The following is a 24,004-nucleotide window of genomic DNA, read 5'->3' as shown; positions in this document are numbered from 1 at the left end:
AGCACTGCTCTAGACTAAGACCACCTTCCTCAGAACGGTAGTTCAATGCAACCGACATGTCTGATACGTGCTAGAGCCTTAAGAAGTCAATTTATACTGGATGTAACCTGTGGCAGCAAAGAGCTCTACGTGTGCAAAGCAAAAGAGCTAGATAGACGCCAGGGTGCTTCCTGCCACATCACCATCTTGCATGTTACTTCCCTCACCTTCACGTACACATTCATCTTTCTTGAGCTGAAGTTCTCTTCCCAATAAAACGTGGCTTGGTGACTGCCACTCCCTAACTTTCTGGCCTTGATGTCAGCTCCCACCCAGCCCCCTACTCCGGTCACACTGCAGCCACCCCTGGCAGTCCACACCCAATACAAATCCCCCAGAGGCTTCCACTGCCTTATTTGATTTCCACTTCCCCCTAGGTAACCAAAGGTGACCACTTATTAGACTAGATCTGTAGGATGGGAGGATGACGACTCATCTCCGCTAACAGGTGAAATCGGCAAATTCTTGAATTGAAGCAACCCACGTCTCTTTACGGTCTCAGGTCCCATTTCTTTTCCCTTGTTGACTCCGTGGAATGAGATGCGGGAATCAAGTTCCCCTCCAAATAGCCTCATCCCTTCTCCGCCCAGGTACGCGTGCAATCAGACGCAAGGGTGTTTATGGATGGTGTCAACAGTGCCGTGCCCACGTGGTCCAGCAGGCTCGTCAAATGCTGGGGAGCTCCCCCCGCCCCAACCCCTCCCAGCAGAGGCCAGACACACAGGGCAGGTTCAGTGGCCACAGACCACCTCCGAAGAGGCCACGGACCACGGGATGAAAACTGTTACTGCTGCCCAAAGCAGCATGAATTTAGGGCAGCGCAAACCAAAAAAGCAGCCTGGGGTGTTCATCTCAGGGTGTGCCGGGTGAACCAGTGGTGTTATCTAATTCGGAACACACCCCGGTGGGACTCAAGGCACCTGAGCTGTATAGGATGATGCCTTTCCATGTTTCAGAAACAGATCACACGAGGTGATGTAATACACGGCCCTCCCCGCCCCCCCCCCACCCCGAACAGTGAAATGAAAGGGCAGAGAACGTTTTACAGTTGTTTTATTTAACAAAAGTGACGCCAACGTCTCTATCTATATACAAATGTGTTTCGAAACTAGAGCAGCAGACACAGAACTGTTAACGCGGGACTTACAATAATGCTTAAAACGTGTTATGCAATATTTTGTTTTCTGCTCATACTGACATTTACACATTCAAAAACGATTCCAAAGGCCGAGCCACATCACATCCTCATTTTCTGGGATGGTTTATTTAGTAGGTCGTGAAGGAACGGGATGGAGCTTTTTAGGGTTAATATACTGTGTTCAGCTTAGTTTAACAAATAGCACTTGGCCCATAGTAGGGTCACAAAATGTTTGGGGCTGGGGATAAAAATTGGGGTAAAATATGATCTACGAGACTGTGAGGTCATTTTTGAGAAATTTTCACTTTGTCATATCATAACTATAATAAGATCATCTCATTTCTGACCCCCAAAAGTTAAGAAACTCTACCTTAAGAAGTGTTTAAAATGATTTTATTGGTAAACACTATCAACAAAATTTCATGAGTACAGGTCCTTCAAAATCAAGGTAGGAGTCCATAAATACTCAGCACAGTTCTACCCCTACCTTGTCCAATTTTGTTAGAAGTATTTATTTCATGACATTTACCTACATGTTAACAAGCTATCTGCTAAATAAAGTTCTTTATAGCGGGAGGACAGACATGTTTTGCTTTCTCATTTTTTATGACTTTCAGGAGCCCTCTCAATTCCTTAAAAAGTACTGTAGTTCTGGAAATCCCCCCCAAAGCTTAGCTACACAGTCTACTGATAAAATTTAGCTCCATACAAGTACATAAGCTGAGTTTTAGGTAATACTTGAAAAACAGTTGGTGCTGCAAAGTATAAATATTTCATGTTGACACTTAACACTCTGACCTGATTCATGGTCATCTTTCCTGAAAGGTCACGGTCTAGCCTCTCAAGAAAGATGCTACTAAGCAGTGAGGTATAGAAGGAGGAAAAAAAAAAATCACAGCCTTTTCTTCTCTCAACATCTTAGGAGCCTTCTAGCTCCTGGCAGGGTACACATCTACACATGGCTGACACTGCCGAATCCTCTCCTCTGGGTGGAAAAGTGAGCGGTACACAGGGTCCATTTCCCAGAAAGCACCAACTGGAAATGCACGGGGGAGGAAATACTGTCATGAAATGATCCTCAGCGGTTTCTACTCCTATCTGTTCATATAAATCAGACTCATCACTTGTGCTTTCATTTGCTAAAAATGAGACCACACCATTATAAAAATGTGCTTCCAAAATAATTTCTAGAATATAAAACGTCTTCTATTTCTCCAGCCCACATAATTTTGTTATAAAATAGGAAAACCGAAAATCAGCTACTGCAGTTTTTATATGGTAAAAAATATTTATATGTGTACACACAAACATATATACACATATAAAAAAAACCCAAGTTTTAAATTTCAATAAAAATTAACCAATTAGTCAACTTAATGATTATGTATTCAATTATACATAAGAAATGTTGATCTACATTTCACTTGAGAACTACAAAGAATTACCATCCCACATCTATCAGAAGATAATCTTTCACACATGTAAAAAAAAAAAAAATCGTAAAGTTCCGACTAACCAACGCAATGGAAATCTCACTCAAGTCTTTTGCAGACAAAACGGCCCCCCATTTCATTTACTGCACTAACCAATTCCCTAAGGAAAGAGAAGGCTTAAAAGGAAGAAAAACACGGAGGTGGGGCTGCCTTGTGGTCGTCCCTTTAGGGTTCTGTGTGATGGTTGGTGCCTGAGCGGGCAAGTGAGGAATAAATCCAGTCCGAGCTCCATCTGCCAGGCCATCTATCTGGGAGGAACTCTTCCTAACGCACATGGAGGTGCTCTGTGGACCAGCCGTGGTCCTGGCCTTTGTCGGTGGAGACAGCGGTAGATGTTCTTGAGAATTACTACCTCGGAAAGGTGGGTGAGAGGGACAACGTTGCCATGACCGTTGAAAACCAGGCATACTTTTCCTATAACCTCAACAAAGATGGTGAGATGCTTCCCTTTTGCTGATTCTTGCTTGTTTTTAGTATTTTCACGAGGGAAAGCCTTAAGGGGCCTCAAAGGCACAAAAGGAAGGGGACAGGAGGTGAGCAGGGAAGCATCCTACTCCGTAGGAGGGTCTGTTCAGGAAGTTGGCAAAGGGAGAGCAGGATATGAGCTGGGGAGGGGGGCAGTGTCTGTGGGGGAAGTGTGTGCAGGCTTCGCCCGTGGTTTCGCCCGTGAGTTCTCAGATGAAAACTGGTAGTCACGTTAAAGTCATAACTACCTGCACCACCCTACCTTGCATGGTCTTCCCCAGTGTCACCTATGTCATAAGACGCCTGTTCGTTCACATTTTAAATTGGCTTATGTTTGTGAGGGTGGCTAAGGGCAAACAGCAGCCTTAGTTCTAGATCTTTTCTGTGACCTTTTTTTTTTTTTTTTTTTTTTTTTTAAAGGCACATTCCCTCCTCAACTGTCCCAAACCAGGATGTTTAAAAAAGAAAGCAAAGGTTTGGAAATGTTTCCTTCCTCCCCTAACGTCTACTATAGTAGATTCAAGCAAACCTTGGAATCATCCTTTAAAATGGCCAACAGCAGCACAGTGCTCTGTGCTGTAAACGACACAAGTACTACAGAGGGGGTGAGGAATTTAAAAGAATAGCCATTTTTCTATAACCGAATTTAAGGTAACAAAGTAGAAAGTTTAATTGCCATTAAACTTTATGCACCAAATAGCACATGACTTAATGACGGGATGGCTGTGCACACCACCATCTGGGCTTAATCCCTCAGTAGCATGTGTAAAACACTCTGAACTCACCCTTTTGAATAGATTACAACAAATTTGTATCTACTCAGTAAAAGGGGTGCTACACAAAGCAGTCTCAGATCCCAGTGGAAATCTGCAAGTTTCACTTCTCTCCAGGAAAACACCTGTACGTGGATTTGTGCGTAATTTCAGGGGCCTCAAACACATTCCAAGTTCCAGTCACTTATCTCGGGTTAAGACTCCTGGCTCTCAACATTCCTACAAGAGTTCTGAAGAATTGATGACTCTCTCATCCCTACAATCTCTATTTATCCTACTGAGTCAGGGAGGAGAAAAAAAAAACAAAAGCAAACTAGAATAAACTAAAAGTAAGAAAAACAATTTGCTTCAAAGACCACTTTTTACTTATTTGCCTTTGGAGGAAAGAACATCCCAATCTCTAGTAGCTTCTATCAAATGCCGTTGGCCATGACTCATCCACTCTTCCTGGTCTTCATACAGCCGCCCACAAAACCAGCACTTAAATATACACTGGGATGAGTCATCAGGCAAGGAATCCACCACCTGGTAGTTGTTTTTATGAACTTTTTTAAGTTTCATTTTCAACATCATTTGCCTTTTTATTTGATTGGCTTCCTCCACATTCTGGTAGGTCAGACGGACGTGATGCCGTCTGATGCCTAGCTGACACCTAGTCCTCTCTGATAAGACGACTTTGAGGACGTTGCCTTTGTACTTGTTTATTACCTTCATCACATTGGTCACTTCTGGTGAGTCAACGTCAGGATGGTTTAACACAATGACAGGCTGATTCCGACGGGGGCATTTAATCAACTGGTCTGGTTTAGCTGCTATCAGTCGAAGTTGTCTTGTGACCTGAAAAATTGAAGGATCCTTGAGATAGCGGCTGGGGTCAGCCTGGATTTTGGTTTTCTTCTTGGATGAGTTCACTTGTTTGGTTTTATTTTTACTTATAGGAAGACTTCTGGGGAGCAGTTTCCCTTGCTTACTTGGTTCACTGCTTCCTTGGTGACTGTGTAGGGGGCCAGTTTTTTTAGGCATGGTGCTACAAGTAGCACTCTCTTTCCTTGGTTTTGGCCGAAGAGGTATATCAAGATTTTGGGACACATCTACTGGCCCACTTTTACTTGTCAAAGACTGCAAGTCTGAGTCTGTCTGTCTCACTGGGCAGAGCGGGATGGGTTTTATTAACTGTGTCTCACTGCAAGGTATACTGACGGGTGCTTCACACGTAGCCTCTATAATGTGGGCATCCTCAGAAGAATTAAGAACCCTCAACACAGCCCCTTTGGGGATCAATACTGGAGTAGCAACATGGGCCTTCCTGGTCACTCTGCTTTCAGTTTTCCCATTGCTGTCTTCCATAAACTGTGGATACATTTGCTGATGAGTAAGCTGTCCATTAACAGCGCCGTCATCCTGAGGTTTGGGGAGCGTGCCTGTGGAATAGCCGGTGCCAGTAAATGACACGTTAATTTCGTGAATACCTTCAGGAGCAGCTTTCGAGGTTCCCTTCGAGGCCTGCCCTACAGAACGGCGATGTGCATTATTTGCAGACAAAGATGAAGGCTTGCCACAGGATTCAATTAACTGAGCTATCTTTCTGCGCAAGAGTTCAATTGACTTTATTTTGGACGTGGAACTATTCCATTTAACACCCTCAGGGACATTTTCGGACCCAGAGCTCAGAGAAAATACTGACGAGATGACCGGGCCATCGAAAGAGTCTTTAGTCCTCTCTGGATTCTTTAGTTCCAGGGGTTCCTCCCCAGGCGGCAGAGCCCCGATGCTATCTTCTCCAGGTATACTTAGGTGTAAATACTCCCTTTTGCGTTGAGAGGCAATCTGGCCTGTATTTGAACCTGCCTTGTGTTCCTCTGTCTGCTTGTCCTTCAGCTTCCTGTGGGAGGGAGCCATTTTTGCAGGAACACTGATCTCATTTCTAGATTCCAAGTGATTTGTGCTCACAGGCAACAAGCCCTGGTCTCCGGAGGGCACAGCTGCAGGTGGTGCAGCAAGAGGGAAGAACGAGTGTGAGTCGCTGTGTAAATGTCTTCTATCCTCAGTAAAAGAAACAGCAGCTTTATGTGGAAACGGGCTTGATGCGGTTCTGAGACCATGTAAAACACTGTGTTTTACTATAGCTGATGGAGAATGACCTTTGAAGGAGAGAGACGGAAGGGCCGGTCTATGTGGATACGTGCTACTTTTTTTCTGGAAATCCTCCACTGTATCTGGGTTGAGGAGGGATTCCCCACGGTTGTGCACACGAGAATCTGACAGGAAAAAGTCGTAAGACCTCACCCACTTCACATTTTTAAGTTGTTTCTGAACCGCAGAATGGAGATTATCAAAGCCTGCGAGTTTTCCGACATTCCCTTCAATCGGCGGTGGCTTTGTATGTCCTGCAGAAGCCATTTTTTCCCGTTCGGTTGAACCCTTTTCGTTAGTCATACGCTCAGAACTCCCTCCCTCAGCCCCGCTGGCTTCAGGGCGGTTACCTTCTTCCAGAGGAAACAGTTTCAGGACGAGCTGCTGGGTTCCATTGACAACCTTCACATCCATCAACTGGGCTAGACAGTTTGCAGGGACAACTAATTCCGCCGGTGCCACGACTGTCAAGGGCATTCCCGGCTGCACGGGCTCTTTTGCAGGGGACAGCACTTCCACCTCCACGCTTTTGTTCTCAAACAGACTGACCTCGTTTGGCTCCGACAAGGTCACTTTATTCGGAACACACACTACATCTTTCTGGTGTTCCTTGGATTCAGGCAGCAACATGATATTGTGCATTTTGTCCTTATTTGTATGGAGGGAGAACCTTGAGAGTTGATCCGACAACCGATTTTGAAACGCAGTCCTCGGACTGGGAGCTTTTAAAAGCTCTGCGTTTTGTTTGGATGCGCCGGCTCTTTTCGGCTCCAGCTTGGCCACGGTTTTGGGCGGCCGCTTTCCACCGGCCCTCTCGTGCACTCTCCTCCTGTGTTTGACGATGTAGTCGTTTCTGATAGCGCCATAGTCGCAGTACTCACACTGGTAAGGGAATATGCCCGTGTGTTTCACCAAGTGCCTCTGAAACTCCCCTTTTGTGTAGGAAATGTAGCTGCAGTGAGAACAGATGAATTTAATCTCTTCATGTTGAAGCGTGTGCTTTTTGTACTGCAGAGGGTCCTTTGTGGAAAATCGACATTTATCACAATAGTATTTGCCGGGCTTAAAGTTCCTTACCTTAAATTTGTTACTGACGGAACCTGAGATGGTCTCAGCTTTATTTCCTACGTGAGCTGCACTGGGATTACTGTTCACAAAATGAAAATGGGAAGAAGCCATGCCAAGGTTGCATGTGAAGCAAACATACTTGTCGTCCTTTTGGCTTTGCCCAGTACCCTTCTTGGGATCTCGAAGCGGGATTCTGTGGACACTTTTGCACTTTACACACGTAGCAACCGTCATCACGGCAGCCTCCGCCTCTGAGCCTTGACATAACAGGGCCTGCGCTTCTTGTCTGTCTGGTCGAGTCGCTCTATTAGCATTAGGCTGTTTGGGTGACATGGTCAAGGAATTCTGTGCGTCGTTCACTTGTGTGGTATATAACTGCTGTCCGATATCCTTCATCTTCTTTATCTGCATTTCTGAAAAGAGAAATCCAGAGAGGCTTCACATGATAAAATCCTTAGGGGCCATCCTTCATTTCACTTTGTGATCGGCAGAGAAACAGTTACTTCTTGGGCGCATACTGCGTCCTCCTTTTTAATCCACCACCACAGTAGGTGTAGGATCCCAAAAAATGGTTGCTTCCAAGGCTCTGATATTCTGGGCAACACTAAAGGGAAAAAAAGGAAATCACAAAGCATGATTAATACATGAACTTAAGGCTTAGTTAAGCTCTTTCACACTTATTCTTGGCAATTTTATGTTAAATCTTGACGTTCTTTCTTACACACACGTTGACAGTAAAACGTCATCCAACAGAACTGGCAAATCACAAGCCTAAACTGGAAACATTTTTAAATTCAGCCCCCCTGAAACTCATCACTTTAAACCAACCATAAACAGGCCAGGAGCAAGGAAATCACAGTTGTCATTCAGAACAGCCCTTGATATGTGGACATATTATTTTTAGGTATCATGGAGAGCATCCCAGCAATTTCACAGGCATAATTTCATATTTGCCTAAATAAAACCTTGTATAGGAGGATGCTATTTCAGTTTTGAAAAAAGTTTTTTTTTTAAGTATGTTTATTTTGAGAGAGAGAGTAGAGAAGGGGCAGACAGGGAGAGAGGGAGAGAGAATCCCAAGCAGGCTCTGCACTGTCAGCGCAGAGCCCGACACAGGGCTGGGACCCACAGACGGTGGGATCACGACCTGAGATGAAACCAAGAGTTGGACGCTTAACCAACTGAGCCACCCAGGCGCCCCAATTTCAGTTTTTAAACACACAGGTTATCAAGTGGTGGAGAGAGCCAGGGCTTCGGCTCAGGTGTCCGTTTGTTTCTACACGACAGCTAATCGTCAGCTTGGATTCTCAGCTCTCTTTCACATGCTCCATTTGTGTTCACAAATGGTAAGAAGTCAGTAATACACTGGCAATATCAGGTGTACACAAACTGAGTCCTTCAACATCTCACTGAGCATCTGTCAGGTGCCAGGCACTGTTCTAAGTGCTGTAGGGCAGTCAGCAAAACCAAGTATCATGAGGGTAGAAGAGGGGAAACAGGAGATACATTTATTTCTTAAGTGGTGGTAAGTAATTGAGAAAAATATACCATAAACGAAGGCCAGAGGGACTAAGTATGTGATGAAGTTGAGGGCTAGCATGTGGAGGGGTGGGCAGTCAGGAAAGCGTCCCGTTAAGCTGACATGTGAGCACCGACCTCGGGGCAGCGAGGGAGCGAGCACTGTGGCTGTCTGGGAGAAGGGAGTTTCAGGCAGAGAGGAAGCCAAGTGTTGTGGGATGAGGGCCTGGAGCACCAGAGGAATGGCGAGGAGGCTGAGGATGGAACGTAATGAGCAGGAGGGGAGGAAGAGGACAGAACGGTCAATATGGTCAGAGGCGGGGGGGTGGGCACTGGTCAAAGAAAGATCTAGCACGCGGTACCCTAAGGATGTGGCTCTTCCTCTACATGAACCAAATCAGCGGGGGAGACTGGAGCAGTGACGTGGCCCAATCTGATTTATATCCCAACAGAGCCCCTAGCGGCTGTACGGGCCAGCGTCCGCGAAGGTGGAATGACAGCAGCAGGGGACTGAGGTGAGAGGCGGTGGCAGCCTGGGCTGTGGAGGCAGACGCGCAAATGTCCCTACAGCGAGTACCACGATCTGCGTGACATGACGCGTTATTATATAAAAACACTTAATCACCTTTAAGTGCACGTTCTTTCTTCAGAATATACAGAACTAGGAGCCAAATAAAAAAACACTCTGGCTGGGGATCAGCTAATAGCCTTTCTTTTATGACCTTATAGACACCAGTTCAGCCTTCCGAGCCTGTCTTGTCATCGGGCAACTAGAATGAAGGACACTTATCCTACTTCTCCCCCAGGGCTGCCTGATAACGATGTAAACTGGCTTTGGTGAAGAGAGACCCCAGTGACACTGCTATTTGCCACTACTCAAATGACCTCAGGTGAGCCACCCATTTGCATCAGCTTATTCACGTGCGTTCATCTACAGGAGTACAGTTTTGTCATTTTCTTTCCAAGTCCTCTGAAAACTCAGACATGTCGTTCCTCCTGACACTGAAGACTTGAAATCTCAGACCGGACCGTAGGATCACATGCTTAGCAAGAAGCAGAGAACATCCTGATGGAGGAAAGTCCCTGGGAATTAACCAAGCCAGCCGCAGTGGCTACGGAGCGCAGGCCTCTTGGAGGTGTTTCCACAAAACCATCTCGGCAGTTATTCGGCGTTGAGAATCCGCAGGAGCAAGTGCCAACAGGAAGCGCGAGGCTGTGCTTAGCAAATACGGTTTAACGGGAGGTGCAACGTCTAGGCCTGTCCCGGCTGCAAGGATCTTCCAGGCCTCTAAACCTTTCTCAAAATTACGTGATGTTTCTACACTGGCAATTCCCTCCGTCCGGGTGATGCCAGGCTTCTTCCAAACAAGTACAATCTCTTTGGCCTTTGACACTCGTGTGGCTAATCACAGGGGTAAAAGATGTCCGTGCGCCCCGAGACAGAGGTGAATGGACGGAGTGGCAGGCCGAGAAGTAAGATGGCTTTGCTGCTGGCACCGCACGTGGGCACACCCGAGTGACAGGTTCCCACGCTCACTCCCTCTTGCGCAGCTCGGTCTGTCTGGTTCACACAAGGCACAAGCACCTGGGAAGCTGGGTCCTCTTAGCAAATCACTGCCCCAGGGGCTGATGACCAAGACTTACGTGGAGTGACAAAACGCCATGCGTGCACCCGACCCTGAGAGGACACTGGGTGAACAGTCAGCATCAGCTTTGGTGTTGACCTCCCTTTCACACTCATAATGCCTTGATTATAAAACCTCTGCATTTGACCTCCTAGGACAAGAAACATACTTATTTTTCTTTTTAATAACTTAGGAGGGTTCTCAAAAACTTTTTTAACGGCATTAAGTGAGCTTTTTAATGCATAATTATCTGCAGCATCAGCCAAAGGCGATGGGCGCACAGCATAGAGAAGAGGCACAGTGTGTCACAAACGTGTTTCCTCGAGACTCAGTCTTGCCTCTTCCTGCAGAAAGGCCTCAGGGCGGCATTCGCTGCTGGTGGCCTTCCCTTCTGACTTCGAGCTCACTTGTCCTGGTTTCTTACAGATTTATCACGGGGACACACAGACACAAAGACTGAGTTTGTCAAGACACCAGCTCAGTGACGCGGAGGCCTATAAAACCCATAAAGGTTGTCTGAGTTCTCCTTAAAATGGAAGCATCTGACTTCCAAATACTAGAAACACCAAACGCTCAACAGAATTAGAAGAGAAAGAAATAGTAACGCTACTTAAAGCTACAGATTCTGGAATCACCGTACAGGGACTTAAATCCCAGTGCCGTCCCTTTGTAGGTGTGTGACCTGGGGTAATCTGAATCCTCTGTTACACAGTAAACAGTACCTATTTCACTGCTGGTCACAAGGATTACACGAAATAATATGACATACGGTGCTGAGGTTAAGTCATCACACATCGTACTGCTGATTTCTCCCTTTTAAAATGAGGAAAATAGAAGAAACCATGCCAATCTCAGTCAAAGGGGCTAATATATATCTCCCTCTTTCTTCACTGCCTTACGACTGCTGTTTCCAGAATATCCGCTGAATCTCATTGCATGACTTTAATTACAGTTACTGGGTTGTATAGCTGAAAACACAATTCACCTCTGGGGCAAGACCATCACCCAGCCTTAGTGGCAAAGTGGCTGGCACGAGAGGATGCTTGAACCATACACAGAGTCCTCACTACAGCTCAGGTGTACGTATAAGCTACTTACCGGACTACCCGTTTTTGTTCCTCTCTGAGCCCAGTTAACTCCCGAAACAGCCCTGGAGCGAATGCACGTTTACAGGCCAGATGTTCACGTGAAGACAGGCTACCCACTCACATCACGTGCGTGTGACACGGGTCATCACGGACGCTTCTGCTCGTGAGAGGTGCCCGCCAAACTCAGGATTAGCTGCCTGCCTGCCTCATGTTTGGACGGAGAGGCAGATTTACGGAGCTCTCTCCAGAAATCTTCCCACTGAGGCTTCTGCCACGTCCATTGCAAGGGCAGGCATGCGGCTGCTGTACCCGCCAAGATCAACGGGAATGGAGATGGACAGTCTGCAGTTCAGACTCTGGTTCTGTCCCTCTTGGCTGGGCCCTGAGGCAAGTGATTGCTCTCTGTTCACGGTCAGGCAAGAAAACAGGTTTTACTATCTTCGGACTTAAAGGGTGATCAGGAGAGGGCAACACGATTAACGTACGCAAAGCACTTGCCCGTAGCACATGTGCTCAAAAATTTCTTGTCCCTCTTGCCTACTTTATTTAGTCATAACAAAGACCGGTCTAACAAATTTTGTTTCCCAGCAAGCAAAATTTTAAAGCATTCTACCTCAAAGGGCCCAGGAGCATGTAGACAAGTAACACCTGATCAGAAAGAAAGGAAAAAAAAAAAGCAACATTAGGCATGTAAACAGCTAATACTGCCCAGGTAAAACAGGGTTTAGGAAGAAACTGCGACCTCACTCAGCAAGTACTTCTTCAGACCGTGACAAAGAATCAGAACTGAATGGGTAAATAGTTCTAAAGAAGGAAAAACACCAACCAAGTATTATTTTCTTTTTGCCACACTACTTGGCACTTCAAAATGACTGAACTGCAAACTGATGGCCCCTGAATGACAACAAAACAAAACAAAACAAAAAACTTCCAAATGTTGCTGGCAAAAATACAACCTTTGGGATTCTGGATTTCCCCTGGGTGGCAGAATGGGGCAAGAAGGTTGGACAAGGAAGCCCCTGTTCTGACCCCTCTGCTTTCCAGGTGAAAAGTATAATACAGTAGAAAGGACAATGGCCTTGTGATATCAAGAACAAGGTTCAAAACCTAGGTTTTTGACTTTAACAGCTGGGTGATTCTGGATTTGTTAACCCCTCCGGAGCCTGAGTGTTTTTTCACTTGGAAAGTGGGAATAATAATGCCTCGTGTACATGCTGATGTGGGGAAGAGGTATATGCAGACAGCAGGTAATTTTATGCTAGGCAAAGAGTACATGTACTGTTAAGAAACAAGTCAACATACTTTTTTGTAAGATTCTTTTGAAAATAGAAGAGTCTGTAAACTCCTGAGAAGCAGCAAGTCTTAGTTTAACAAATCAGCCTGATGAGATAAAGGTCTCTGGCAGCAGGAGGTTCCCAGGGGGCTGGATGCCAGGATCTTCTCCCCAACCCCATTTACAAAGGAGTTATTTGGGGATTGAACTCTTCAACTGAGACTAACTACATCAGAAAACAAAGTTACGATAGAGGTTTTCCTTAACAGTTTAAGAGAAGACCTTTAAGAAAATATATATATATATATACGTATATATATATACACACATATATATGTATGTGTATATACACATACACATATACACGTATGTGTATACACGTGTGTATACACACGTATATATGTATATATATGACCAGTGAGAGAGGTTTTGAAGTATAAAACTTATAGCTCTCTATGTGGAAAGAAGAATGTTAAGGGGAAATTATGCTCTTGTTAGCATTAAAAAAATACAAGGGAAAAACAAAGTAGTATTACAAGCAACATTACACAACTGTGTGGGACTAAACACACCTAGGGACTCGAGGTCTCTAAAGGTGATAAAATGAAGGACACATATATTTTTGAGCCCCTCCTCCCCTTTTTTTGCCTTAACAACCGAATTTTGTGGATGAAATGGATTCAGGGTTTAATAAAAAGTATAATCAAACACAGACCTATCACTACACCAGTGATCATCAACCTTGGCTGCATTAGGGTGACGAATTTGTCATCATATGCCCGGGATGTTAAACTTATTTTTGAAGGCAGTCCCTGGGATGGTCACTCTACTGCACACCAGGATCACTTGGAGAGCTTTAAAAAAATAATGCCTGGGCCCCATTGTGAGTGTGGGAGGCTCTGAGAGTTTTAAAAGCTTCCCCCGTGAATCAAATGTACAGCCAAGGTTAAGAACCACCACCTGCCATTACAGGCGCAGAAGAGTGTGTGGGAACGGCAAGAATCTTCTGACCGTCCTCGTGCGATCTTTTATACACCCGTCTCAGCCAAGGGTGCCGGAGACGGGGCAAGGACACTGCCTTGGACGGGAGTGGGTGGCTGGGCCAAGCAGACTGGGTGCAACCCTTGCTGAGCCATGTGACCTTGGAAATGTCATCGCTGATACTCGCTGTTAAGCGTGTAACGACAATAACCGCTTTACAGGTTCTTACACGTCAACGTTCCTGGCAGGATGCGGGCACAAAGAACATAAATCAGGACTGTTTCACCCCCACACCTGACACAGGCTGAGGTCCTGAAGGGGTGTCAGGGGAGCTGCAGAGCAGTCGTTAAATGGGTGGCCTCAGCGAAGTGGTAAATGCGGATCTGTCAGCGGCTGGCTGTGTTTGGCGATCCTGGTGCATCTTGACCCACGTCAGGTGGAAGGGGTGCTGGGTGCCTGCAGAGGCACACGCATATGTCACCTCACATTCCTCAAAGTACGCCTTCCATCATTTGCTTCTTCTAAGATAACAGATCTGGAGAAGCCGTGTGTCTTTTCCAAGGTCGCGGAGTTGGTCAGCCGGTATCTAATCTAAATTCTTTGCTTTTCTGCTAGCGGGCTCTGTGGGGCTGGGAACTGAACTCACAGACAGCAGCTGCTGCCACTTGGGTAGTGTTCTTACTTCCTGCCTGGGGCCGCTGAGCTGCAGAGGAGTCAAAAGCATGGCAAGTTCCAGGGCTCTTCCTTCTTTCGGGCCTTGTCTTCTCCGGCGCCCCGGCCCCATCCGGCCTCACTTCGGGCCTTGGCACAGGCTTCCGCACTCAGAACCCCCTGAGGCTCCAAGACACTGCACAAAATGCCCTGCGGAAGCCAGGCACTTGGATGGAAGTCCTGGGTCTTGTGCAGCCTTGGTTTCTCTGAGAATTTTCTCCTAGAAAATAAGAAGGAACCCCGAAAATGCTTCTCAAGCAGGGATGTGTGGCAAAGTAATACAGGAGCTTAAAATAAAAAGGAAAAAAAAGAAAAAAAAGGTTTCCTAGGACTGAGGTGACCAAATGAATCAGATGGCCTTTTCCCTGAGATGATCTGAGGCAGGCACTTTACAATTCTTGCCAAGTGATTCTGCTGCCTCACCACCCCACTCCATGATGAGAACATCTGATTAGAGTCTGGGTCCCTTCAGTCCCAGGATGGAATCTGGAAACTGCAATTGGCTGGGCTGCATATGTGAACAAAGAAAATGAAGTCTACCCCAGGCCGCTTGAGAACAACCGAGACTGGGAAGCCGCACTGCGAGGACCTTGTTTGTCACAGCCAACAGCAGAGGGCTTGGCAAAGGAGACATGCCATACATATTGAAGGAAAGAACGAATAAACGAGGGAATGAATGAAAGGTCAGCCTTCATGGCAACGATCATAAAAATGTTCTCTGTTCTTCCTCCTGCCTGAAAACTGGCCCAGATCCTCTTACTGAAAGCAAATACACTATGGGAGATGGAGGTGTTTTTTAAAATTGGTATTAATGAATTTTTAATAGTCCACACTAGTTTGACATAAACATCAAGGGGGAAGCTCAATAAAATACTGCCCTCCTTTGTGTGCTGTTTTCAAAATGCATTTGTAATGAACGTTATCAGCAGAACAAAACTGGGCACACACAAAAGTGTTCTTTTTCAAGGCTATAATACATCCTGGATAAAAAAAAATCATTAAAAAAAATTCATCCCAGGTGAAAGGAACATGGAGATCAGACAATTAAAACAGCCAAATGTTCTACTCGCCTTCTGAAGAGACTATACGGTATTGGTTTCTAGCCTCCATTTGCTGGGCTTCTAGAACCCTTGGCGAGAATCTCCTGTTGTATACACACATCACACAGGCTGGGCTGAACTTCGTCTATGTGACTCGGAGAAAGCTCAAGAGCCACATTCCTATTCTCTCTCCCTTCCTCTAGGAAAGTGCCGCAAAGCTTCTGGGGACCCGTGTCTGGTCTTACTTAATCTTGGTGACTTCCAATCTAAACTTGAGAGAGAGAATCTTTAAAGGTTCTAACACAACATTACAGGTTAGCCGGGTAGGCTTTCTGAAACAGGACAAAGTGCTATTTCACTTTTTCATGAATGTTAGGCTGATGTATTGTTCGTCATCGCACTTTTAAAAGTCGGGGTTGTCCTAACGGGGTACGTTTACATAGAGGGACTGAAGTGTTCGCCTTCATTGTCTCCTTTGGCTTTCCCTTTCCGGGGAAGAAATATTCATTCTTTTGCAACCGGCCTGAAACTGCCCAACAAGCCCAAGGCAACAAGAGAAAAAGGGCAGCTGCGCTGGGGAGGTCCCACAAAGGCTCCCATCAGCATCTGAACGAGTCAAACCTTCACCATCTCCCCTCCCCCGAGCCCCCCCAGCCCCCTACTCCGGCAAACGATGCAAAGGTCCTCCACGGACAAGTCCGTCCCTGGACACACGCCGCGAAACTCCCAAGGAAAGACAATGCCAGTCCGGTTTTCAAGTTTATTGTTGGCACACTCACACCGATGGTACACGTTATCCGAGGCGAGTCCACGTCTAACAGCGTGGTGCTAGGAAGGGGGAGGGGAGAGGGCGCGGGAGCAGCGGCTTACGGCGTGGTCTCCCGGGGCCGGCCCGTGGCGGGGCCGCGGGGTCTCCGCTAACCACCGGGAGTCACACCACGTCAACGCTTACCTCCGAGGCCCGCAGGAGGCTTTAAAAATGGCCTCCTGACGACACTTCCTGCTCCGAGCCGACCGGTAGAAATCCTCGCAGGCGATGCATCATTTAAAACGCTGGGGGCGGGCGGAGGAGGCCGGCGCGGCGACTCCACACCCGCGGCACCGCAGCCCGCACGCCGCCGCCGCGGATCGCGACCGGCGCGCGGGGAGGGGGGGGGGTGGGAGGCGAGCCTGCGGGGTCGCGGCGGCACAAAGGGCCCGCACCCCGCCGCCGCCCCGGCCCCGGGGTCTGGGCGGCCCCGGGCCCCCGAGCCGCCGCCCCCCCCTTTCCGTCCCGCCCCCGTCCCGCCCGGGGGACTCCGCGCCGCGCCGCCGGCCGGCCGCTCGGCACGCGGGGCTGCGGCCCGCACGACCCGGCCCCGGCTGCCCGCCCCGTCCCGCCCCGGCGCGGCCTCGTCAGGCCCCCGCCCCGCGCAGCGCCCGCGGCCCTCTCCGCGCCCCGGCCCGCCTGCCCCGCGCGCGAACCCGGGGCCCTCGCCCTCCGGCTCGGTCACTCACCCGGCCGGCGGGTCCCGGCTCCCGGGAAGGGGTGTCTGCACCGCCGGCCGCAGGCCGCCGCCGCCGCCGCCGCCGCGCCCGCTGTAGGTCCCTACTCGGGAGGGGGGGGCGGAGCCGGGCCGGCGCCGCGCGTGCGCAGTGCGGCGCGGAGGCTCGGCTGCGGCGCGGCTGGTGTCCGAGGTCCCTAAGGCTGCGCCGGTCCGCGCCGGGTCTCCGTGCCGCGGGGCGCCCGAGACGGAGCCGTGCCCGGGTGTTGGGCTCGGGGCTCGACCCAGCGCGTCCACACCCACTGCATGCAGCGGTCGTGCTCAGCCTGCATGCAGTGCCCGCAGGCTCAGGAGCCTCACTGCAGAAGGAGAACCGATCTACTTCCATCAGCGGCCCGGCGGACCGTTCGTGAGCGCCCGCTGGGTGCCGGCGCTGGGTCCAAGCCCAGGGCACGGTAGCTCCCCGCCCTCGTGGAGCTTGAAGTCCAGCAGCGAGCGAGTGAAGGCGAGAGAGACAAGGAGCCCAGCTCTTCAGCCTCCAAATTCCTCCTCTTGTGAAAAAGCAGCCGTGAATGACCTGGCCTTGAGTTGGGTTCGAATCCCGACTCCTTTCCATCCTGCCTTCGGGACCTTGGGCGAAGAGATCCCCTGACCTCTCTGAGGCTCGCAGTTTCCATTACTAAAGGTGGAAGAGGTCATACCTGAAGCCCAGAGTCTCCTCTATCACGTACATGGCTGTCGGGGCCAGACGAGGCAACGATTGCGGGAGAGTCTGGAGACGGTGTGAGCTCATTTAATGCGTGTTTTGTCCTGCTGCTTGGACTCCGATACCATTTGCTGGGAACCTCCTTCCACCCCCGACACGCGCGCACTTTTGACCTTTCGGAAAGAAAGTGTGCCTAAAATAGATCCGTCTCTGAGGAAAGAAGGGGGCCAGTCCCAATAAAAAGTGACTCAGACGTTGCTTCCTACAAAATAAAAGTGCTTCCTAGGAAGGGCAGACTGTGGCAGGGAGCAGCAATTTCTCCAGGAATAACCGTCAACAGTTTATTTCAAAGCTCCGGAAGGAGCAAGGCGGGATTCCAACATCTTCCTGTTGGAGGCCAGAGGTCAGGGTGCGTGGACGTTGGCCAGAAGCAGGGCGAAGATGCAGGGCCGGGGCGATTCTTCCACACGAAGTGGAGTTCGGGAAGACCCGTGTCAGCCACAGGACCCGCAGCTAGGCAAAAATGCCACCCCCCCCTCAACTGAAATAACAAGAACTGAGCAGAGAGCATGCCGACCCAGAGAGGGATCACCGACGGCAGATTCTTGCCCCGCTGCTCTTTGCTGCAATGCCGGACCTTCGTTCCTGATAAGGGAGCTTCCTGGTTCTCTATCTTCTGTGGCTCAGAAAAGCTAGCGGGCCTTTCCTCACAAAAACACATTTATGTACAAAGAGTTCATATCCATAGGGCAGAGAGTTCCAGCTCCCTCCAGAGTGGGATGGGCTTGGGAAGGGCACCGAAAATCTAGCTTGGCCACTGCCTAGACATCACTGGTGGCAAAAGGCGCTAAATGCAGGAAAAAACCGTTAATTCTAGGTGTTGGAGAAACAGAAGGCTAGGCATTAGAGGATTTTCCCTAAAATGTAGCGGAATTGTCGCCTCCCCTTTTAACTTCCACTCCTGCATTGCTGTTCTAGCCTCTGGAGTCACACGGAGTCGATGGACAGTCCCACTGGCTTTCCCGGAAAGGTTTCTGGAGTTAGAGCTGGTTATAAATCCCAGCTCAGGCAAGAAGCAGCTGTGAGTCTGCTCCCTAACCTGTCTGAAACTCAGCTTCTCATGTAAAATTCAGGGAACAATAGGACCTAGCTCACAGGGCAGTTGTCAACATTAAACAAGAGAAAGCAGGTCGAGGCTTAGCATAGTCCCTGACAGATTTACATTTCTCAGAAGCCCACATTCAGTCACATAAAATGCTTTGTGGACGGTCTGGAAATGGTATTTACAGCCTGGAAAAGGGCCCAGCTGGAATAGAGACCACTCCCATAGACCCCCTTAAAGTTGACATATTGCCCCCTCTTTAAAGCAGGGAGACTTCATCTGGAAATGTTACTTCTGGCCGTTCAACCAGGGACGTTCTTCCCCATCCTGTTTAGTTTGCCTAGTCCTTTTTCAGTGTTCCATAGATCACCTCTGTTATAGGCTGAATCACGTCTCTGCAAAAAGAGTTGTTAAAGCCCTAATCCCCCGTGAATGGAAATGCAAGTTCACCCCAGTGGATGTGACCTTATTTGGAAACAGGGTCTTTGCAGACATAGTTACAATGAAGTCATTAGGTGGGCCCTTATCTAATATGATTGGTGTCCTTAAACAAGAAGAAATTCAGAGAGGCGAATGCCCTGTGGAGACATGGAGAAGCACAGGGAGAAAGGGCCATGTGAAGACAAAGCCACATGGGAGTTCTGTTCCCACAAGGCAAGGAACACCTGGACCTGTCAGAAACCAGAAAACGCAAGGAGCTTTCCCTATAGCATTCCGAGGGAATAGGGCCCCGAGGACACCTTGATTTTACACTTCTAGCTCCCAGAACTGTGAGACAATGAATTTCTGTTGGTTACAGCAGCCCTAAGAAATGAATTCAAGCTCCCAGATATGATTACCTAACATACAGGAGGAGGCAAGACAGGTAAACAAAACCAATCATTGAGTGTAAGGGTTGGGGACGGATGCTCATTCATTTACTTACCATTCAACCAACATTTACTTAGATCAGGCTCCTTCGGGGAGCATTCGTTTTGTCGGGGTGGGGGGTGGTGGTAGACCCTGCGAGGGGCAGAGTTGTGCATGTTTGAAGGAGAGAAGGAAGAACAGTGCCGATCTAGATCGTCCTGGGCACTTACAAACTGTGATCTTAGGAAGTCATTTACCAGGATTCTGCCATTGAGGACCCTGTGGCTCAGAGGAAGGTACTTGACCTGTGTGCCTCAGAAAAAGGCCAGGTCTCTAACAACCAATTTTGGAACTCCGGTCTAGTTGGGGGGGGGGGGGGGGGAGAGGGGGCGGCAGGCAAAGACATGAAAATCTCTCAGGCATTTCATGACTCTGCATAAACAGGAGCCCCAAGGAAGTGGCTTTTCTGTTGTTTAACATATTTCAGAGAGATCTAGTGACTTCTTTGATCCTTTGTATGCTCTCTTGTGAAAGCGGGAGAAAGACCTCTGCTCAGAGTCGCCAAGGTCTTACAGGACTGCTAAGATACTCAAATTCGGTGCTCCTCCCATACCTGGGGCACAGGGAGTGGAGACTGCAGAGTCCGAATCCCAGTCTCATTATTTTTCTGCAAGGGCTGTGTGACCTTGGGCAAGTTACTAGCGTCTCTGAGACGCGTTGTATCAACTCAAAAGGGGGCGGGGGAGCACCCGACGCCAGGCTCAGGTTCCAGCCACCTAGTGCCCCCTGGCGGCGCTGCGTGCTTTCCAGGCGCCACGGGCCGCACTCTCCCGCCACGGGAGCCCCCCCCCCCCCCCCCCCCCCCCCCCCGCAGGAGCGCGCGGTCGGGGAGCCGGGAGCCGCGAGCCGCGCACCGGGCATGCGCGGCCGGTAGAGCCCCTCGAGGCAGCCTCGACGCCGCCCCGGCCCCGCCAGCGAGGGCCGGAGCTGTAGTACCGCCGGGGGCCGGTGGCGTCGCTGCGCGGCCGGCCCTGGGGGTCCGGCGCCTGTAGAACTCTACCCGGCGCAGGCGGCTCTGTGCTCACCCGGCGGTTGGCCTGGTAACCTGGGCGTCCCAGCCCGGGGGTGGGGGTGGGGGGGGGGCGATCCCGCTCCTTTGGGGGAGGGGCGGGGCCTGGACTCGCCCAGCTGGCGAGATAACGGGGGACTCCGAGCCTAGTCGCGTGCGCTCTCGCGACCGGCGTTTGCAAAGTTGCCATTTACCCAAAGGCCAGATGCCTGCCTGGGGATCCCGAGGGTGGGGCCAAAGGAGTCCCTGATGATTGACAGCCTCCCACTCTTCGCATTTTCTTAGACTTGGAAGTAAATGGGAGCCGCCGCCTCTGGGCTGTGAGTCCCACCAGGGCATGTGTTCGTGACATGGCTCTTTTGTTCATCACTGACGCACCAGTCTGGGACAGGCCCGGCTTGCAGGACTGCTCAGCGTCCCTTGCCTAGACCAGGGGTAGCCAAAGCCTGATGGGGACAGCACGTCCCCAAAAAAGTTCCCCAGGGAGGTACAAAAGGGAGGACAAAAAGGGAGAGGAGCGCTAGCAACGTTCATAGCAATTGGACATAGCTTTGGCATCCCAGCTGGGGATCCTTGGAACAAGGTAGGGGAATGTGGGTGGGGTGTATTCTAATTCAAGTCGCTCATGGCTCGGGCTGCGTTCTGGCCGCTTGCAGTGGACGCCTGGGTGTTCCGGAAGGATGGGGGCGGGGCGCGGGGGAAGACCTGGTCCTTCACCGCAGATAGTTCTAGGCTGTTGGGATAGCCTTCTGTCTCACCTCCCTGCTTGCACTCTCATCCAGGCTGAGGCAGCCAGAGTGCTCCTTCCACAAAGCAAGTGGGACAGAGCCACTCCCCAGCAGAAGGGTCCTCGCAGGACTCTCCAGTGCTGTCTGACTTGACCTCCCGCAGCGTCTCTTCCTCGCCCATCCTCACTCCTGTGTTCTGCCACACTGGCGACCTCTGCAGCGCTGAGGCACCGGGTTTCTCTTGTCCCAGGACCCTTGCACATGTTCCCTCTGTCGGGGACATCGCTCATCTTTCTCCTCTCAATTCAAAAACCACCTTCTTAGGGGCCTTTCTAACCCTTTAATCTCCCATGGTCATCACCTCCCCTTGCTCTAGCGCATTCCTGTGTTTTGTTCTTTGTTACAAACTGAAATCATACTTGGGTCTTCTCATTCTCCCACAGGACAAAAGAAGTTATTGGCTGTCTTGTTCGCATTTATATTCCCAGCGCTGGAGGAGAGGGCCTGGCCCTCAATAGACACCCATGCCCGTTGAGTTTCTATCTTGGTTTGACTCACCAGAGCAGGAAAGCAGACTTGGAATCCCCAGCTGTGCATATTGGCACTTAACTCTTTGTGTACGCTTTCATGTCTAAATGTTCTCATCTGGGAAATGATGAGGATAATAATAGTATCTGAAAATGAGATGAACAGACTTTGTGGAAGAGGCAGGGAGATTCTCAGATGGAGAGCTCTGGGTGGTTTAGCTACTGCATCAGTCAGGATGGGCTAGGTTACGCCGAAGCAATATACAACCCCCAAATCTCGTTGGCTTAAAAAGCCATCGGTTTATTTTTTCACTTTACACTTTATGTCCACCATGGATTGCCAAGAACTTGGCTCCTTGACGTCTTTAGTTCAGAAGCCCAGGCTGACCACAGCAGCCACCAACCGATGTTTTGCCAATTGCCCAGGCAAAAAGGAGAGTTTGGCTTAATAGAGTACTCTTAAATGTCCAGCGAGAAGCTCTCAGAAGGAAAGACTCAAGTGTCATGTCTTGCTTGTAGCTAGGTGTGATCATGTCACTGGGCTCTAGTCAATGGGAAAAGTAAATAGAGCTAGAATATGTGTAACATCCAGAAGTGTTCTTTTTTTTTTTTTAAATATTTATTTATCTTTGAGCGAGACAGAGTGTGAGCAGGGGAGCGGCAGAGAGAGAGAGAGAGAGAGAGAGAGCGAATTCCAAGCAGGCTTCATCCTGCCAGCACAGAGCCCGATGCGGGGCTCAAACTCACAAACCGTGCGATCGTGACCTGAACCGAAATCAAGAGTCGGATGCTTAACTGACTGAGCCACCCAGGCGCCCCCAGAAAGGTTCTTAAAGAAAGGGCATGCAATTCTTTGTCCCTTCTTCATTCTGCTGGTTTGAATAAAAGGATGAAGAAACAATGCTGGAGCTGGCACAGCCCCTGTGAATCATGTAGTGAATATCACTTACTGAGGAGTAAGTAACAAGGTAGAAGAATGAAGGTGGGTCCCCGATTGTCACAGAGCCACCATACCTGCCATCTGTTGCTTCGCCCCCGGCTGAATTTCAAAAGGGAAGTAAACTGCTATTTTGGATTAACTGCCACAGAAAAAGCTTCTGTGAACCAATCCATGGTTTGGGACAGGAAAGGATGGGAAGGGGCCAAGCAGGAGCCAACATGGCATGGCAACGGAACAGTAGGTGTTGGATGATCTACCAGTTTATTTATTTATTTATTTTTTTTTTTAACGTTTATTTATTTTTGAGACAGAGGGAGACAGAGAGAGACAGAGCATGAACAGGGGAGGGGCAGAGAGAGAGGGAGACACAGAATCGGAAGCAGGCTCCAGGCTCTGAGCCATCAGCCCAGAGCCCGATGCGGGGCTCGAATTCACGGACTGTGAGATTGTGACCTGAACTGAAGTCGGACGCCCAACCAACTGAGCCACCCAGGCGCCCCTGATCTACCAGTTTAAATCAGCAGAAGCAACAACGCCGAGCGAGAAGCCTGCGGAGGAAATAGAAGTAACATTTCTCTTTCCAACCCAATCGCTTCAAAAATCTTCAGATATGAAGTGAAGGCCAGTGCGTCTCCTACTATCAGTGGGAGGCTTCCACTATTTTTATTGTAATCTCAGGGTCAAGGGTGATGTATCTTCTTTTCTGTCTTTACAGCTTTGAGAGCTCTGCGTGCAGATCGTGGTTCCTGAAGGTCAGAGGAACTCCTTCCGAATCAGGTACTCAGCTGGTGTGTCATTCACTCCCCTGAACATTTCTCCCCAGCAGGATGGCGGTCAGTATCAAGATTCCTCAAGTAATTAAAAATGACACAAAGGAAAAATTGTGTCCAATATTATAATATTATCCAATTTGGCTTTACATTTATTGGAAATAAAGACGACGTACACTGGGAATGTGTTATTTGCAGGGAAGTGCTTGCAATTACCTGTCTAGAAAATCTTTTTTTTTTTATCGTTTATAAGTAAAAATGTGAAAATTATAGACAGCCAGTCATGAAAACTGTTATTGCTGGTGCTGCAGAAGGCACTTTGCTTTGTGATCTTTATTTTGAACAGATTTTATTCTCAAACCAAAACACAATGCCTGGTTTTTAGAATATACTGAATATTAACTCCTATAGGATGGAATTCTAGAAATAGAATTGCGGAGCAGAAAGATATATTAACAGAGTTTGCCAAGTTCATTTCGTAAGT

The 24,004-nt window shown here is 49.0% G+C and overlaps 1 protein-coding gene and 1 long non-coding RNA gene across 5 annotated transcripts; one reads left to right on the top strand and one right to left on the bottom strand.

The window, feature by feature from the left end:
- Nucleotides 1-1,075: 1,075 nt before the first annotated feature.
- ZNF518B (zinc finger protein 518B) lies at nt 1,076-17,845 on the bottom strand. 4 transcript variants are annotated; one of them, XM_042984929.1, is made up of 2 exons: nt 17,531-17,845; nt 1,076-7,713 (listed from the first exon to the last, which is right to left on the bottom strand). In XM_042984929.1, exon 2 carries the CDS (start codon nt 7,518-7,520, stop codon nt 4,275-4,277), a length of 3,246 nt encoding a protein of 1,081 aa, XP_042840863.1. In that variant the 5' UTR covers nt 7,521-7,713; nt 17,531-17,845; the 3' UTR covers nt 1,076-4,274. The 4 variants fall into 4 exon arrangements, with proteins under 4 accessions (XP_042840863.1, XP_042840862.1, XP_007075824.1 ...); XM_042984928.1 differs by lacking the exon at nt 17,531-17,845 and adding an exon at nt 16,843-16,918; XM_007075762.3 differs by lacking the exon at nt 17,531-17,845 and adding an exon at nt 16,298-16,417.
- Nucleotides 17,846-20,510: 2,665 nt separating this feature from the next.
- LOC122238123 lies at nt 20,511-23,724 on the top strand. Its single transcript, XR_006217088.1, has 3 exons — nt 20,511-20,586; nt 20,841-21,138; nt 23,466-23,724. It is a non-coding gene; the product is annotated as an uncharacterized LOC122238123 (long non-coding RNA).
- The last annotated feature ends 280 nt before the right edge of the window (nt 23,725-24,004 follow it).

Source organism: Panthera tigris, chromosome B1 (genome assembly GCF_018350195.1).
Source record: "Panthera tigris isolate Pti1 chromosome B1, P.tigris_Pti1_mat1.1, whole genome shotgun sequence".
Taxonomy (NCBI): domain Eukaryota; kingdom Metazoa; phylum Chordata; class Mammalia; order Carnivora; family Felidae; genus Panthera; species Panthera tigris.
The sequence above is the reverse complement of the archived record's forward strand: the minus strand, read 5'-3'. Positions and strand labels throughout refer to the sequence as shown.